The 14,123-nt window shown below is 43.0% G+C and overlaps 1 protein-coding gene across 3 annotated transcripts in view; it reads right to left on the bottom strand.

Moving 5' to 3' along the window:
- The window catches only part of FAM171B (family with sequence similarity 171 member B), a 37,491-nt gene extending 26,980 nt beyond the window's left edge, over positions 1-10,511 (bottom strand). For all 3 annotated transcript variants that reach the window (XR_015804773.1, XM_088167748.1, XM_014880958.2), the window contains exon 1: positions 10,340-10,511. Coding sequence is in view for 2 of the 3 variants with exons in the window: in XM_088167748.1 (XP_088023874.1) it covers positions 10,340-10,496 (157 nt within the window). In the remaining variant the exon portion in view is untranslated. The remainder of the gene's footprint in view (positions 1-10,339) is intronic.
- Between the last annotated feature and the right edge of the window lie 3,612 nt (positions 10,512-14,123).

The raw sequence follows: 14,123 nt of genomic DNA, 5'->3' as shown, positions 1-14,123 counted from the left end.
CACAAACTCTGTGGCACAATACACCCCACAAAGCAGAAATTCAAACATCAGCGCACATTACTCATTAATTGCAAATTAATTACTCATTAATTGCAAACTACTGTTGCATTCAGAGATATTCTTTCAATAACAACCTAGTCACTACCTTTGTCTGAAAATATTTTTCTTCCCCTAAAGCTGTAAAATCTCATACCACTCCTTCAAGAAAGATATTTGCACTGCTGCAGCAATGTCTGTCTCTCACCTGCAGGAAAAGATCCTCTAATCCCTTGGAAGAAGGCCAATGTATAAAGACATATATGGAGAAAACAGAATTTAGAGTTTGCAGGACGACATTTCCTAAGGGCAGCTCTGAACATGTGGAATGGGAATTTTTTATTGCAAGACTAAGGAAATCCATATTGCAGCAACAAAGCAAGAGCACCCAACAAGCTACAGTGTCTTTCATATAGAAATTTTCATTAAAGTTGAGTTTAATAGAGCGAATGATAAAAAAAACACAAAACAACAAAGAATACAACACCAGGTATTAGAAAAATTATTGCAGATTCCTACTCATCTTAAGTAAGTCTTACTCCTCAGAGTTTAAAAAGGTTTAAAAGAAGGGAAAGTTCTGTCAAATCAGATCACAGGCTAAAGCAAAGCAATGGAGCCAGGAGTACACCACAATAACATCACTGCCCTGCATCCATGGATGCCATCCAGGTAAGTGGCAGTGCTGGATGTGTTAATGACTCAGCCACTGCTGCTGGGAATCATTACAGCCTGCCTACAGCTCATCACTGGAGGAAGGGAAGGCTCCAGGAGCCAGCTGAACCCCCAGCTGTGCTGTCTCCTGCACAAACACAACTTCTCCCTTCTCAGCAGGTGGCCCGAGTCCCGCAGGGAGTAATGGGAAAACAACTTAGCACCATGGAAACCTTTCTAGGATGAGGGAAATGGTTTTATTGGCACCGAGGCTAAGAATGGGGCAGTAAACCCTTCCTTCTTCCCCCCTCCAAATACTCGAGATTCATTCAGAACCTCTGAGATTGTGCCAGCTGGACTGGGGGGAAACAAATCCACTCAAGTATTTCTGGGACAATCTGTTCCATGGAACACTGAAGAATCCAGAAGCAGCCAGACTTGTTGAGGGACAGGTTTTCTCTACTGTGCTTAAGAAAAAAACACCCAGCAAAACACAAGAGGGGAGAAGGAATCCAATAACTAATTAAGAGGCAAACAGCCATGACAGATTCTTTTGCCCAACACTGCACCCAAACTATGCAGGGTCTCACAAATGCTTTGCTGGGTCTCGTTTCCTCTGAATTTAATTAGAGGATTTTCTCAACATCAGTGGTCTGTAATCCAAAGAAACTCTCTACTGCAGCCCAGTGAGAGCAAGTTTTCTCTTTTGCTCTCAGAAACAATGGAATAAGTTCCTGTGATATTTATCACAAGCAATAATTCATGTTATTAACAGTTTTTATTGTTCCAAACATACAATCTTCCAAAATCCTGCATTTACTCAACATAAAACTACTCATTTCTCCTGTTCAGTCACTTAATGAAATGCTTCAAAACAGCAGGAAAATATTTTCCACAATTACATGAAAAGACTTTTTTAAAATTTCATTAGAGCCTATAATAGGTGGAGAGGGCAAGTACATTTGCTTCATCCAAGCAAAATGGCCAATATTTTCAAATATCTTCACATCATTGACCTTCTTTCCAGTACAGCTCAGATCATCACATAGAAATTATCAACCAGATTTGCCACCTCACAGAAAATAACTTCCATGAGAATGTTCCAATCAGTTTCATTTGGGAGCCTTGCTCATGGAGAGTCATTAATAATAAACAGATTTGATGTTTTGCCAAGTTTCATAGCCATGCTATACACTAGTATCCATTTCAGCAGACTGAGCCAAGTGTATGCATCATATTTATGAAACAGCCCCAGATCTGCAGCAGAGGGTGTAACTCCACTATGTCTGCATGCATTTGGGGAAGGCACATCAAAGACATGAGCCTGGTTTAAAATTGCAAAGGAAAGGCTTTAGGGGTCCTTCCCTCACCAAAAATAAAGGGCCAAGAGCTCTGTGGAGATGTGTGGCAGGGCAATGAAGGGTAACAGCCACCAGCTGCAGGGAAGGACCTGACTGGACATGAGGGATTTGCTTTTCTCTCTAAGGATGAACAATCATGGGAATAGGCTGTCCAGAGAGGTTCCCCAATCCTGAAGTCTTTCATGGCATGACAGGAAAGAGCTCCCAGGTGTGAGTTCAGTGCCAGCCCTGCTTTAAGAATGCTCCTGATGGCCCCTCCAGCCTAAACACCCACCCAGTTCCAGATCCTCACTTACTCTCAAATCACAGAAAATAAAACCAACAAGTATCATCTTCACTTGACTGGTTTATTTCAGCTGCTAATTTTAATGCATTTAGCAAATCTCTCTGAAAGTTTTACCTGGAGTACACCATCCAAATAATAATAATTTAGGGCTCACAGTCTGATGCAAATTCCATGCTTCATTATGGAAATAAGGTGAAAAGATAAAGTACATCTTGCATGGCCTTAATAACTCTTGCAGTAAATAAAAACCGTAATATTAATGATTCTAAAAGTAAAATTAATTTGAGTGATGAAAGAGTTGCTCAGTTGCTCAGAAACTAAAATAACCTCCAACAAGAACCCTGAAAGCTACATGCACACTCCAGTAGGGAAGTTCAAGCATTAAATACAGGTAAAAGATTAATGAGAAATAAAGAAAAGTATGTGAAATACAAGAAAACATTTCAGAAGAGGCAGATGAACTATTAAGGACCACACTGAAACAAACAAACAAAAACACCCAAACAAACAATTCAACCACAGTCTGCTGGGGACATGTTTAAGTGGCTCTGAGATTCTATTCTTATTTCATGACCTCCTAAGGCACATGGCTCAATACATACTCATACCTATACCATACTCACACTCATACCTATAAGCACTGCATCGTGTTCAACACACCCCCAAACCCCCAGCATTCCCCACCACAGCAGCTTAACTTGTATAGCTGCCAGTGGTTCAGGTAAGACCCACACCAAAACCACCAGATTTTTAAAAATGGGACAAGAAAAAAATCACAAGGTAGAGAGACAAAATTGTTTATTGCTCTCTTACCCACCAGAAGTCACAATTTATTTCATGGAATCTCAACAAAAGGCCACCTCTTGCCTCTTCCCTTGGTAGAACTGCAGTTTCTTAGGTATCTGGCACTATCAACAATAAATGCAGAATGCTGGAGAAAGAGTCCTGTGGAAGTCCAGCAGGAAGAACTGACCCTGTAACCCATCTCCTACCTCATTTTCACATTGTGAAAATTGTGCCCTGACTTCTTTCAGACAGCAGAGACTCTCTTTGAGTCCATGTGATAAAGCATAATCAGGGAAGAAAAGAAGGACAAGAAATTGAGGGGAAAAGATGAGGGTTCATGCCTGCCCTTGGTGAGACTTAAGGGGCTTATGCACCCACAGACAGGCAAGAACATCACTGCCAGGCCTGTCCACCCCAGCAGGGCACACAGATGGCTTCCAGGAGCTACATCAGACCGGGCCACACATCACCAGGGTGATCCCATGCAAGTGCCATGAGCTGCAGACCTGTCACTGTGGCGTTTACAAGAATGCACAATGTGCTTACAGCCACAGGGCACACAGGGTCATTTGGAAAGTTAGGGCAGCTGGTCCAACTGAGACAGGAGGAGACTCTCTTCACATCCTCTACAAACAACTGCCAGCTGCTTGTGAAGTTCACAGCACATGATTTTTTACTGGACAGAACTGCTGGTGCCACACTTTTGCCTTGCATTCTGGCTGAGAAGCTGTGTTAAGGTAAGTGGTGCTTTGGAGGGTCCTCCACACCCTTGTCCTTGTTGGTGATCACCTTGATGGTGATCTGGAGCAAGAACCTGCTCACACTACAGTCCATGGGTGCTCTCTTGTATGAAAGATCTAAGAGTCATCTCTTCCTGACCTAAATCCCCCAAATGCCAGGGCAGCAAACTGCCCAGGGGTTACCCTCTGTACAGACAGATGTAGGTGTGAAAGGGAGGTGTGGGAGGCTGTACCAGCCCATGCTCTGTGCTGCAGGCTCAGGGTTTGGAAGAACTGCCCTTTCCTAGGAACCCAGCTCTGCTGAATGGGTCTGGAATGCCTATTCCAACTGGGTACATCTTGAGTGAAATCTGCCCTACTAAAAACCAGGCTTAGGGATCCCTGCAAGATGAATTAATCCTCTTCAACTTTCTAACCCTGAATTCCCCAGCACAGGTTCTCTCAGCAAATACACTTCCCTACTGCTGGCTCTAAAGCTGTGCATACTCACATCCTCCCCTCAAACGTGTGCTAGCAGGAAAAGTGTTCTCAAACCTCATGTTTTCTGCTACAACTATTGCCAGAGAAGCAAGGCAGGAAATGTGGCAGTTGCTTTGCAGCCTGCTGCATACAACTTCTTGCAGCCATGTGTGGAAGGTGACAGCTTAGGAGCACGCAGGAGATGTGCTGGAACACCCCTGGCAAGCCAGGATTAGGCAGGAGGAACTAGACCTGGTGGTCTGAACACAGAAGAGTTATTTGAGAGTAAACTAACTCTGATGGTTCAAGGAATACGGTTGATCAGGGAACCTGGGTGCTCCTAGAGAGCCCCAGATGCAAAACCCAGGAATTAGGAATGAAACACAGTATCAGGAGTAATAAAGAGCACACTTTGTTCTGTCACATTGTGCCTCAAGTCCCCATTCATTGCAGAAGGATACAGTGATATGCAACTTTCAAGACAACAAAGTAACCTGTGCTGTTTTGCTAAATTTGACACACCAAGAATTAAGTTTATTTTGAATAAACTTTCCTCTCAGATCTTTGCCTGTGTCTTCAAAGACTTCATCTACTGAGCTAGTTCACAGAGAAAGTATGCTACAGATCCCCAGTGACCCAGATAGCAGCTGCATTCCAAATTCTCAACCTGCCTTTTTCTCAGCCTGACAGTAATTCAGTGAATGTTTTTACATAGCAATTGGCCTTTGATGGTGTACCTTCCGCCGACAGACTGACAAGAGGCAAACTTTAGCAAAACAAATAAGAACTGCAAAAACTACCACCTTGCAATAGGTAGCTTCCTGCCATCATTAATCCCTTGTTTCCTGCCACTCCTGACCATGTAACCATGGGCCCTGATGCCAGGAATGCTAAAGCACATTGTCTCTCTCAGTTCTTTACAATGAAAGCTACTATCAAGGCAAGTTTCATGAGATCAAGCTTTCTGAAGTACAGAGCATGATGCTGTATAATGTATTACAGGCTTCAATGAAAGCAAGCTTTCAGCTCAGGAGAGATGTCTTACTCTTCATAACTCCTCAGTACCCCTGTGTTTATGCAGATTCTCTTCCTGAAGAAAAAAAAAAAAAAAAAAAAAAAAAGTAGTACATATATTTTTCATGTGTGCTTTACCATGAAAAAAACCATAACTCCTCTTGTATTAGCAACTGAGTCACCTATATCCTGGAGCACGTGCACCTATGAGCATTTCTTTTTCCTTATTCATTCCCATTTCGAACTGCAGATGCTTTACCCCCCTCAGCCCTCACTGATATTTTGTTGCATTACCAAGTCTTAGAACAGCACAGAAAGCTCAGACATCTAAGAACATCATGTCCAACAAATCAGTACATGTCCAAGTCTTTCATTCTTTCTCACCTAGTTGAGAAGCCATTATTGTAAACACCAGAGGCTGGGAATCCTGAGAAAAATGAACAGCAAATCAAAGGCCATTTTCTGAGCTTATTTCTATAGGTGGAGTTAACTTGCTTGCACTAAACCATTTGGCTGGGGTGTGAGTGTAGCACTTTTAACTTGAAAATAAACCTTTTCCCTGACATCAGTTATATTCCAGTATCTACAGGGTAAGAGGGTTGTGCTGCTGCTCGTAGAAAACAAATAATGCCAGTTCTGATCAGAAGTCTCTGCTCAGACAGCTCTGGCTTCTTGAGCAGGAACTGTATCCTACATAATCACTAAGCATGAAAATGACTGCATTTCCTTCCTTACTGGAATGCTAAAGAATCTCTCACACAGCTTTTAATTCCTCACTCATTTTCTTGTATCTGCAACAAAAGCTCTAAAACAAAACTGGATTCATTGCTGCCCTGCTAATCCCCAATCCAGTGACTTCAGAGACAGTAAGCTATAAAGATTGTTCCATCAAGTGACAAAGAAGCTAGTCACACTGCACCATGGGGTTTTTAAAGTGCATTATTATGTATTATTGCTCAAATTCAAACCCAGACAAACATTACAAGGTATCAGAACCAAATCCTACTCTAAATACCTAAGTATCAACTACACACCAATATACAAGTCATTAGGAAAAATATTCTCCAGCAAGAAACATGGAACACCACGATTAAAAAAGCAGTAAGTCACACATATTGTTTTGGATAAACATTTCCCTTTAGGTATCGCAAATAAAAAGGAAGCATGAAAACGTTCCCTCCTTCTGGAATGATCAGACAACACACAAAAGAATTTAGAAGACTCTGAACCAGAAATTACTTGTCTACAACACAGCTTCACATTAGGCAGCCACTCAGCATCACATGCAGGCAGACAGTGCTGAGAAATGGGCTCTGAATCAAATTCCACAGGCAGCATCCAGGCAGGGAATTTGTCTCCAGAAGGTAAAAAAGTAACCTCTAATTTTCTTCTGGGTTTGTCAACAATCACATATTTATCTCATCTGTCTTGACAAACAAGGGTTTGTGTATTAACAAACAAATGCACATATCAACTCCAAATCCCCCCTCACCTTTGTTCAGCACCACTGATAGCTGCTACAGCTTTTGAATTTCACTCTACAGAACCAAGCTAATCTCCCCATCACATGCAAAGCCATCTGCCTTAAAAAAAAATATTAAAAAAATACACCAAATCAAAATAAACTCCTTTTTCCCTGAATCTGGAACAAGAGGCAGATTGGCCATGGCCTCTAACAAATAACAGGGCAAGGATTTTTTTTGTTCATGTTGTGATTAGAAAAGGTACAGGGACTACCCACACTTGAAAAAAACACCTGTTTTAAAACATCGTTCAAGTCTAATTTACTGTCTCAACATGGTCCAAAAACACCAACATGAAGATGCTGTATGTCACCCTGTGTAAAGTGACAGCTCCCACTGACACAGCTGCTGCTTCTGCAGGAGCATGTTGTTCATTCAGTACATGTCAGACCTGCCACAGAGCTGATACAGATAACTATCACTTATTCAATTAGTGGTCTCTGCTCTATTTATAGCACAATATCTGCATTATAAAGAGAATAATAGTGTGGATGAAGATATCAGGGTATCCCAAGTTTCATGAACATTAAAGAAAGTAACTCTCAGCTCCTATAAAGAATGCTCCTCAATAAAGATAAAGAAAAGGGAACATGGAAAACAAAACCAGCTTTGCCTGGATCAGAGCCAGGACTATAATTCACTGAATTCTGTGCTCAAGCCTGCTGACCTCAATGATGAATATCTGAAGCACACAGCAGCTTCTCTTCAATTGCTCCTGCACACCAGAGCCCAGATTTCCAAACTGCCACATGCAAAATGCAAAAAACCATTATGAATAAGGAAGAACCAAGGCAGGTTCTCCACTCCAGCAATCACCACCCTAACCAGAGAGGCCTGTCTCTCTCGCTCTCCAATCTCTATTTTCTTCTTTAATTTGGAAGAATGCCTGTATCTGTGAGATGAGACGAGTCAGGATAACTCCATGAACTGAGTCCCTCGTGTGTGTTCTCTGCCATGGTATAGAATTTACTTATTCCTCTTGGCAGTGATAAGTTTGCTGTTGTTTTTAGGGGAAGAGGAAGAGATGAACAAAAAACCCTTCTCAGTCATGATGTGGCACTAGCATGTCAGCACAGAGTGTGCACCCCAGACACTGCACACAGCTGTGCTGACTTCAGCATCTCTCCTCAGACAGCACAACAATGACACTGGCAGGAGTCAGTTAATCCAGGAGGGAATTGATCTGTAACAAGCTTGGACGGAACAGGGACATCCAGACAGGAGCAAACGTCAAATGGCAGCAGGAACTCCAGCCCCAGCTCCAGTCAGGGAAGATAAATCTCCTTTGCTGTGGCAGCACTGGGGGCACAAATACCCGGCACAAATCCAAATTCGGGCAGAATCGTCCTTGCCTGCAGAAGGCAGTGCCTGCCTGGCAGTCCCCAGTGCAGGACCTGCAGCTGCCTCTTCAGAGCCCTGCCCTGAGGGATTGCCCTGCTGGAAAGGCAGCAGCCATTTATCCTGCCTCACTGCCAGCTGTAAACCATCAGATGATAATTTAACATAAAAACACATTAGTATCCATTATATAGACATCTGGAGTCACGTTCTCCTGCTAAAAAATGTCCAAAATGTCAATAAAGCAAAAATTACCTACATGCTTTACTGAAATACCACACAAAAAAACCCCAAAGGTGCTTAGTAGCTTCTCCAGAATAATAAAAGTTTCACAGCAGTAATTAGCTTATCTTTTCCAAAGTTTACCATTGGCTTTTTTTCAGTTTTTATAAAAGAAAAAATTAATCAAGATTATTTAGAAATCCAGCCAACAAGTGAAATAAATCTTTAACTACATTTAAGCCTAACATAAACAAATGCTGACAGCTGACTCAAATGATAATTTTTAACATTCATAAATTGAGAGGGATCATGAAAGCTGTGGACTAGAAGACACTTTCTCATACCTCAGAACCTATGATGCCAAATGAGCAAATAAAAGAAAGCAGCAAGATCTGGGCACGTGGGTCTGCAACAAGAACAGCAAGCCAACAGAACAGGCATTAAAATATTAGATACCAGCAAAGACCTTGGCCAGGGCTGAAGGAGATAAGGTAACCGAGCTTCTTGAAAAGAAATCAATACCTGAAACCAAAGAGGATCATTGAATTAGAAAAACTGACCCTTTTTTTTTGCCACTCAATTTTTAATGAGCAAAATGTTCACTGCCCGAGTCAGAAATGCTGCCAATGCCTTTTAAGTGGTGTTTGCTGGTGATTTATGGTATATTCTACTAAAAGTATGATAAGAAGCAAACTAATGAAAAATCATCAGTGAAAATGAAATAAACAAGTACCAAGACGTTCATTAAATGCCCTTCTTCAAAATGCTACAGCTTTATTGTTCAGAAAATAAAAAAACACAAACCAAAACCCACACAAAAAAAGACTTGAAGAGCAAATCAAGGCATTTTAAGAATATATAAAGAAAAATTTAAGACCCTGCTCATTTTCTATCAAATCTTGTCCTACATCTTAAAGAAGTTGCAAGCAAATACTGCAATTAAATATCTTTGCTTATATTTCCTAATTAACAAATATACTTTGGCAGCTTTGCAAATTGGCTTCAATTCAGGAAAATATTAACCATCTGCCTAAAACTAAGCACATTTTATACCTTCCTGAAGTCAACTGGAAACAGAAGCATGCCTAGATGCTAAAAATGAAGCATATGCTCCAGTGATATGTCGAAACGGAGCCTTGGTGTTAAAAGGTCTTAATTCATGTTTGAAACCATCTTGAAATTCTTTGGTGAAAGGCAGTACGTCAAGAAAAACACTGGGTATATTCTCATTTGAGCCACTAAACTTCAGATTATACACATATTTTTTAAACGAGATGACAGTACAGACACCTCATCGTTTGCTCTGGTTCTGCAAAGGGGCACCCTCGAATAGTTGATTGCAAAAATAAGGCCTGAAGGCGAAATAAGCACATTATTTTCTTGGTCTTGGATAAGCATCTGCAGAGGGGATGCAAAAACTAACGAGCTCAGCAGCCCCATCACTCGTTTGACAGGCTCAAGATGCTCGCACACGTTATCAGCCGGTTTATTTTTAAAGCGATACAGATACATACAGAAATAAATACGTAAATCATATGTCTGTGATACACACACACATATATATATTTCTATATATGTGTGTTTATATTCCGCGGACGGTCGGCTATCTCCCTGCGGCGATGCCTGCCAGCCAACAGGAATCCCTGGAGCCCCGCTAGCCAAGGCCAGGCTTCGCTCGCCCGTGCGGGTCAGTGCGCGCTCCCCGGAGCGCTCCCGGCCGCGCTCAGCCCCGCAGGCTCCGAACGGGGATCCCGCTCCGGCCAAACCGCAGGGAGGGAAGGGAAGGTGGGTGCAGAGAGGGAAGGTGGGTGCAGAGAGGGAAGGTGGGTGCAAGGAGGGAAGGTGGGTGCAAGGAGGGAAGGTGGGTGCAGGGAGGGAAGGTGGGTGCAGGGAGGGAAGGTGGGTGCAGGGAGGGGTCGGTACCTGATGCCGCGGCGGGGGCGGCCCCGGGCAGAGCCGCTCGCTGCTGCTGCTGCGGGCGGGCGGCGGCGGCCGAGGCGGGAGGAGGCGGCCGCTCCATGGTCAGCAGCAGCAGCAGCGGCAGCAGCAGCGCGGAGAGGCGCCCGCAGGTGCCCGGCATGGCGAGCAGCCCGAGGGCAGCGGAGGCATATTGCGGGAGGCCGGCACCGCGCTCCGCACCGGGGCCCTGCCGCCGGCTCCGCGGAGGCAGCGCCCGCCCACAGACGTGCCGGGGCGGAGCTGGAGCGGGACTGGGGCGGAGCGGAGCTGAGGAGGAGTGGAGCGGGGCCGAGGAGGAGTGGAGCGGGGTCGCCGCCTCCGAGGGACGATCGGCCCCGGAGCGGATGCCCTCACGTCGCCCCCCGCACTTGTTGCCGGCAGTGCTGGAGCGCCTCACGGAGCCGCGCTGCCCGGACAGCCCCGGAATCAGCGAAGCATCCATTCACTGACCACGGAATCGACTGCGTTGGAAAAGGCCTTCGAGGTGTTTCGTTCCGATGTCTAATCTTCCTTTCTGTGGAGAAACTCTGCCTAATATCGAGCTTAAACCTCCCCGGCATAGCTTAAGGCTGTGTCCTCTCGTCCTGTCGCTGATCCCTTGGGAGCAGAGCTCGACCCCCCTCTGGCTGCGCCTTCATTCCGGGGAGTTGTGGAGAGCGATAATGTCTCCCCTGGGCCGCCTTTTCTCCAGGATAAACACCCCCAGCTCCCTCAGCTAATCCCCATCACATTGGTGCTCCAGAGCCTTCCCCCAGCTCTGCTGCCCTTCTCTGCCCTCACCAACACAGGTACACGCATTCCAATTTTACTTGTGTGCATCCTCAGCTCTAAAAAATTATGCTCAGGAGAGCTAAAACTTATTCTCCATGTTGTTGATCAGTGTAATGTGGAATATCAGGAACTGCTGATAGGATTAACCGTGTGCCTAAGGCAGAGAGATGCCTGTGTGTAGGATCAAGGCATTAGGAGACAGTAGTGTTGTTTTAGGGGCTGAGGGAGATGGGTGATTCCATACAGCCCAGGCTGGGGTCATGGAAAAACCACTGCAGCTGTTCCCAGCAGGAAAAGGGGCTGGAAAAAAACCCCAAAACCTAAGGAAATGCAGCACATCCAGACAAACCAAACTGACCCAGAGCAGGCAGCCAGCTGCATGCCTGAGAGCTGAACACACACTGGGATCACCCCACAGGGATTTCAGAGCTGAACACACACTGGGATCACCCCACAGGGATTTCAGAGCTGAACACACACTGGGATCACCCCACAGGGATTTCAGAGCTGAACACACACTGGGATCACCCCACAGGGATCCCACACTGATGTAGGTGAGCATACCCCTGTGATGATTTCAGTGAGGCCAACATCCCATTCACTGTGAGCACTTCCACAATGGGCTAATACCAAATTTTCAGTCAATGTTGAAATAGTGAATAGAAACTTCCTTGGAAAGTATAAAATTACTTGAATTGCCTTTTAACAAAACATGGATCAGTCAAACAAAAGGTTTATTTTAGGCACTATAACATACTAGGCCAAATCCTGTCCTTTCAGATTGCAGAAAATTTCTTCATTGGAAGAGAAACAGAGGAATAGAGTCACAAACAATAGTGGGGTATAAATTTGCCCATACTGAAAGGAAGAACTGTGCACAGGTTACAGTTCATATTTTCAACGTATCTCTTACAAAATCTGAAGAAAATCTAATATATTTTCCCTTATGCCTCCATATCATACAATGCAGTACAATGTAGTTAATTCACTGCCATTAACAATGACTTGAAATAGATTTGGGATTGACATAGGAAATACAATTTGCTTTTATTGCAGTAGCTGCTAGTTCATTGGCACCATTTTGGAACAGTCACTGCTCGCAGGGTAATGCTGCAGTGGGAAATGCACATCCTCCTCAGCAGGTACTTCTCAATATTATTCTTTATTGTCAATCTCTTTTGTCTTCATCAGCACCAAAAAAAAGAACCAAAACCTTTGCCATGAAAACCTGATTTCCTTTGACAGGACCTTTCTTGAAAGAAACAAAGGACCACAAAAACCATACAAATAAAACAATCATTTATTTGATATGAAACTCTTCCAGGAGCTCATAAAGGAAAAAAAAAATCTCTTTTTAGTTTAGCAGACATGCTCAGTGCCTATTTGCTTAATTAACATCCTCTCACCCAGCTTCCAATTTCAGCCTTTTATGTGGGCACTGTGAAGGAAAAGTGGCTGTTCCTGCACAGCCACTCTTAGAACTGAATTAATTTTGGATTCCCTGCAACCGTGTGTCGTCTCAGGTGGAAAAAAGGGCCCTAGGGAAAACTTGCTGCTGCTATGAGCTTCTTTTATTCAGGAATTTGTCTGGTGACTGAGGGGTGTGGCATTGAGAAAGGGTGGATCACAAATTCATTTCCAAATGTTTTGCAGACGTGAGCTTTTACCAGGATATAAATTATTTGGAGAGGAATAGTTGAACCAACTTGGCAGCTGGAACATTTTAAATTAATGTTGATGATATGAATATGCACAATTATTAATTTATAAAGTTCTGGGGGAAAAAATCTGTTAAGTGTGTGATAAAAGCTTTCTTGAAAATGGCTCCAAAAGAGGAATAACATGTGGAAATTAATTGCCTGTATTACATTTAGAAAAATTACTAAGAAAAATTAGGGTACACAATAACATTCATTTCAGCAAAAATATAATCTCAATCAGGACTGTCTTCTTAAATAAATTTTCTTTGAAGAAATGAAGGTTTGTAGTGATTTATTTCAACTACTTGAGTATTTTCTTGAGGAACTGTGTCCAGCAGTAACTCCTGCAGTATTTAAGGGTTGCTACACACTTTTCAAACTCTAAACAAATTACAGCCATTGTCATCAGCCACTGAACATGGCATCTGCTGTTCTGCCAGGGCTGAAAATGTGTGCACAAACAGCACAGAAATGTCAATCCATATGGACTCTGCAAGACTCTCAGAAGCAGTACAACACAGGCCTGGCCTGCATGTGAAATTACAAACAGTACTAATGGGGTATTTTACTGTCACTATTGTTTCTCACATTTGCAAGGTCTGTGTTGTACTTTTGTGTCCTTTAAACTTAGTCTTAATATGCCCTGTATGTTTGTCAAGAGGGGTAATAATTCAGCACCAAACTTTCAGGTTTATCATGATGCAGAGGAACAGATTGATTGTGAAATACCTTGTGAGAAGATGGGCAGCTGACAGCACTAACCCTAATTATTTATGTATATCAGACAATATATTGATGAGAAGTTCCTATGAAGATTTTTACAAAGTATTTCCAATTGTTCGCCACGTTCTTGAGAATGCCTGAACTGGTGATTTAAAAATGCTAATTTTCTAATATGCAATAAAGTATTAATGTATTAACAGCTCATTTACAAACTAACTAATGATCAAAGCACACAATAAAGTATCATTCAGGTGTGCAAAGTCAACAAGTCCAGCAGCATAGCTCCAGTATTCTCTTTATGTTAACAAATTCTCCACTAGCAAGCCAGGGAACTCACTAGTTTGGAGTTTTTCTAAAGTGTTCACAAGCATTTACTGACATTTACTTCTCACTGTTTGTTTTATCAATAAAACACTCTCCTGTCTGCCTTTATTGTGACACAAAATATTACTGTCACCCCACTCACACAGGTGAGTATGACTGGTAATCTGAAAAAATGTAACACTGAGATAAAATTAGACTAATAATACAACAAGACAAGAAACTTTTCCTAA

This window comes from Sturnus vulgaris, chromosome 7, assembly GCF_052056855.1.
Source record: "Sturnus vulgaris isolate bStuVul1 chromosome 7, bStuVul1.hap1, whole genome shotgun sequence".
Classification (NCBI taxonomy): Eukaryota; Metazoa; Chordata; class Aves; order Passeriformes; family Sturnidae; genus Sturnus; species Sturnus vulgaris.
The sequence above is the reverse complement of the archived record's forward strand: the minus strand, read 5'-3'. Positions and strand labels throughout refer to the sequence as shown.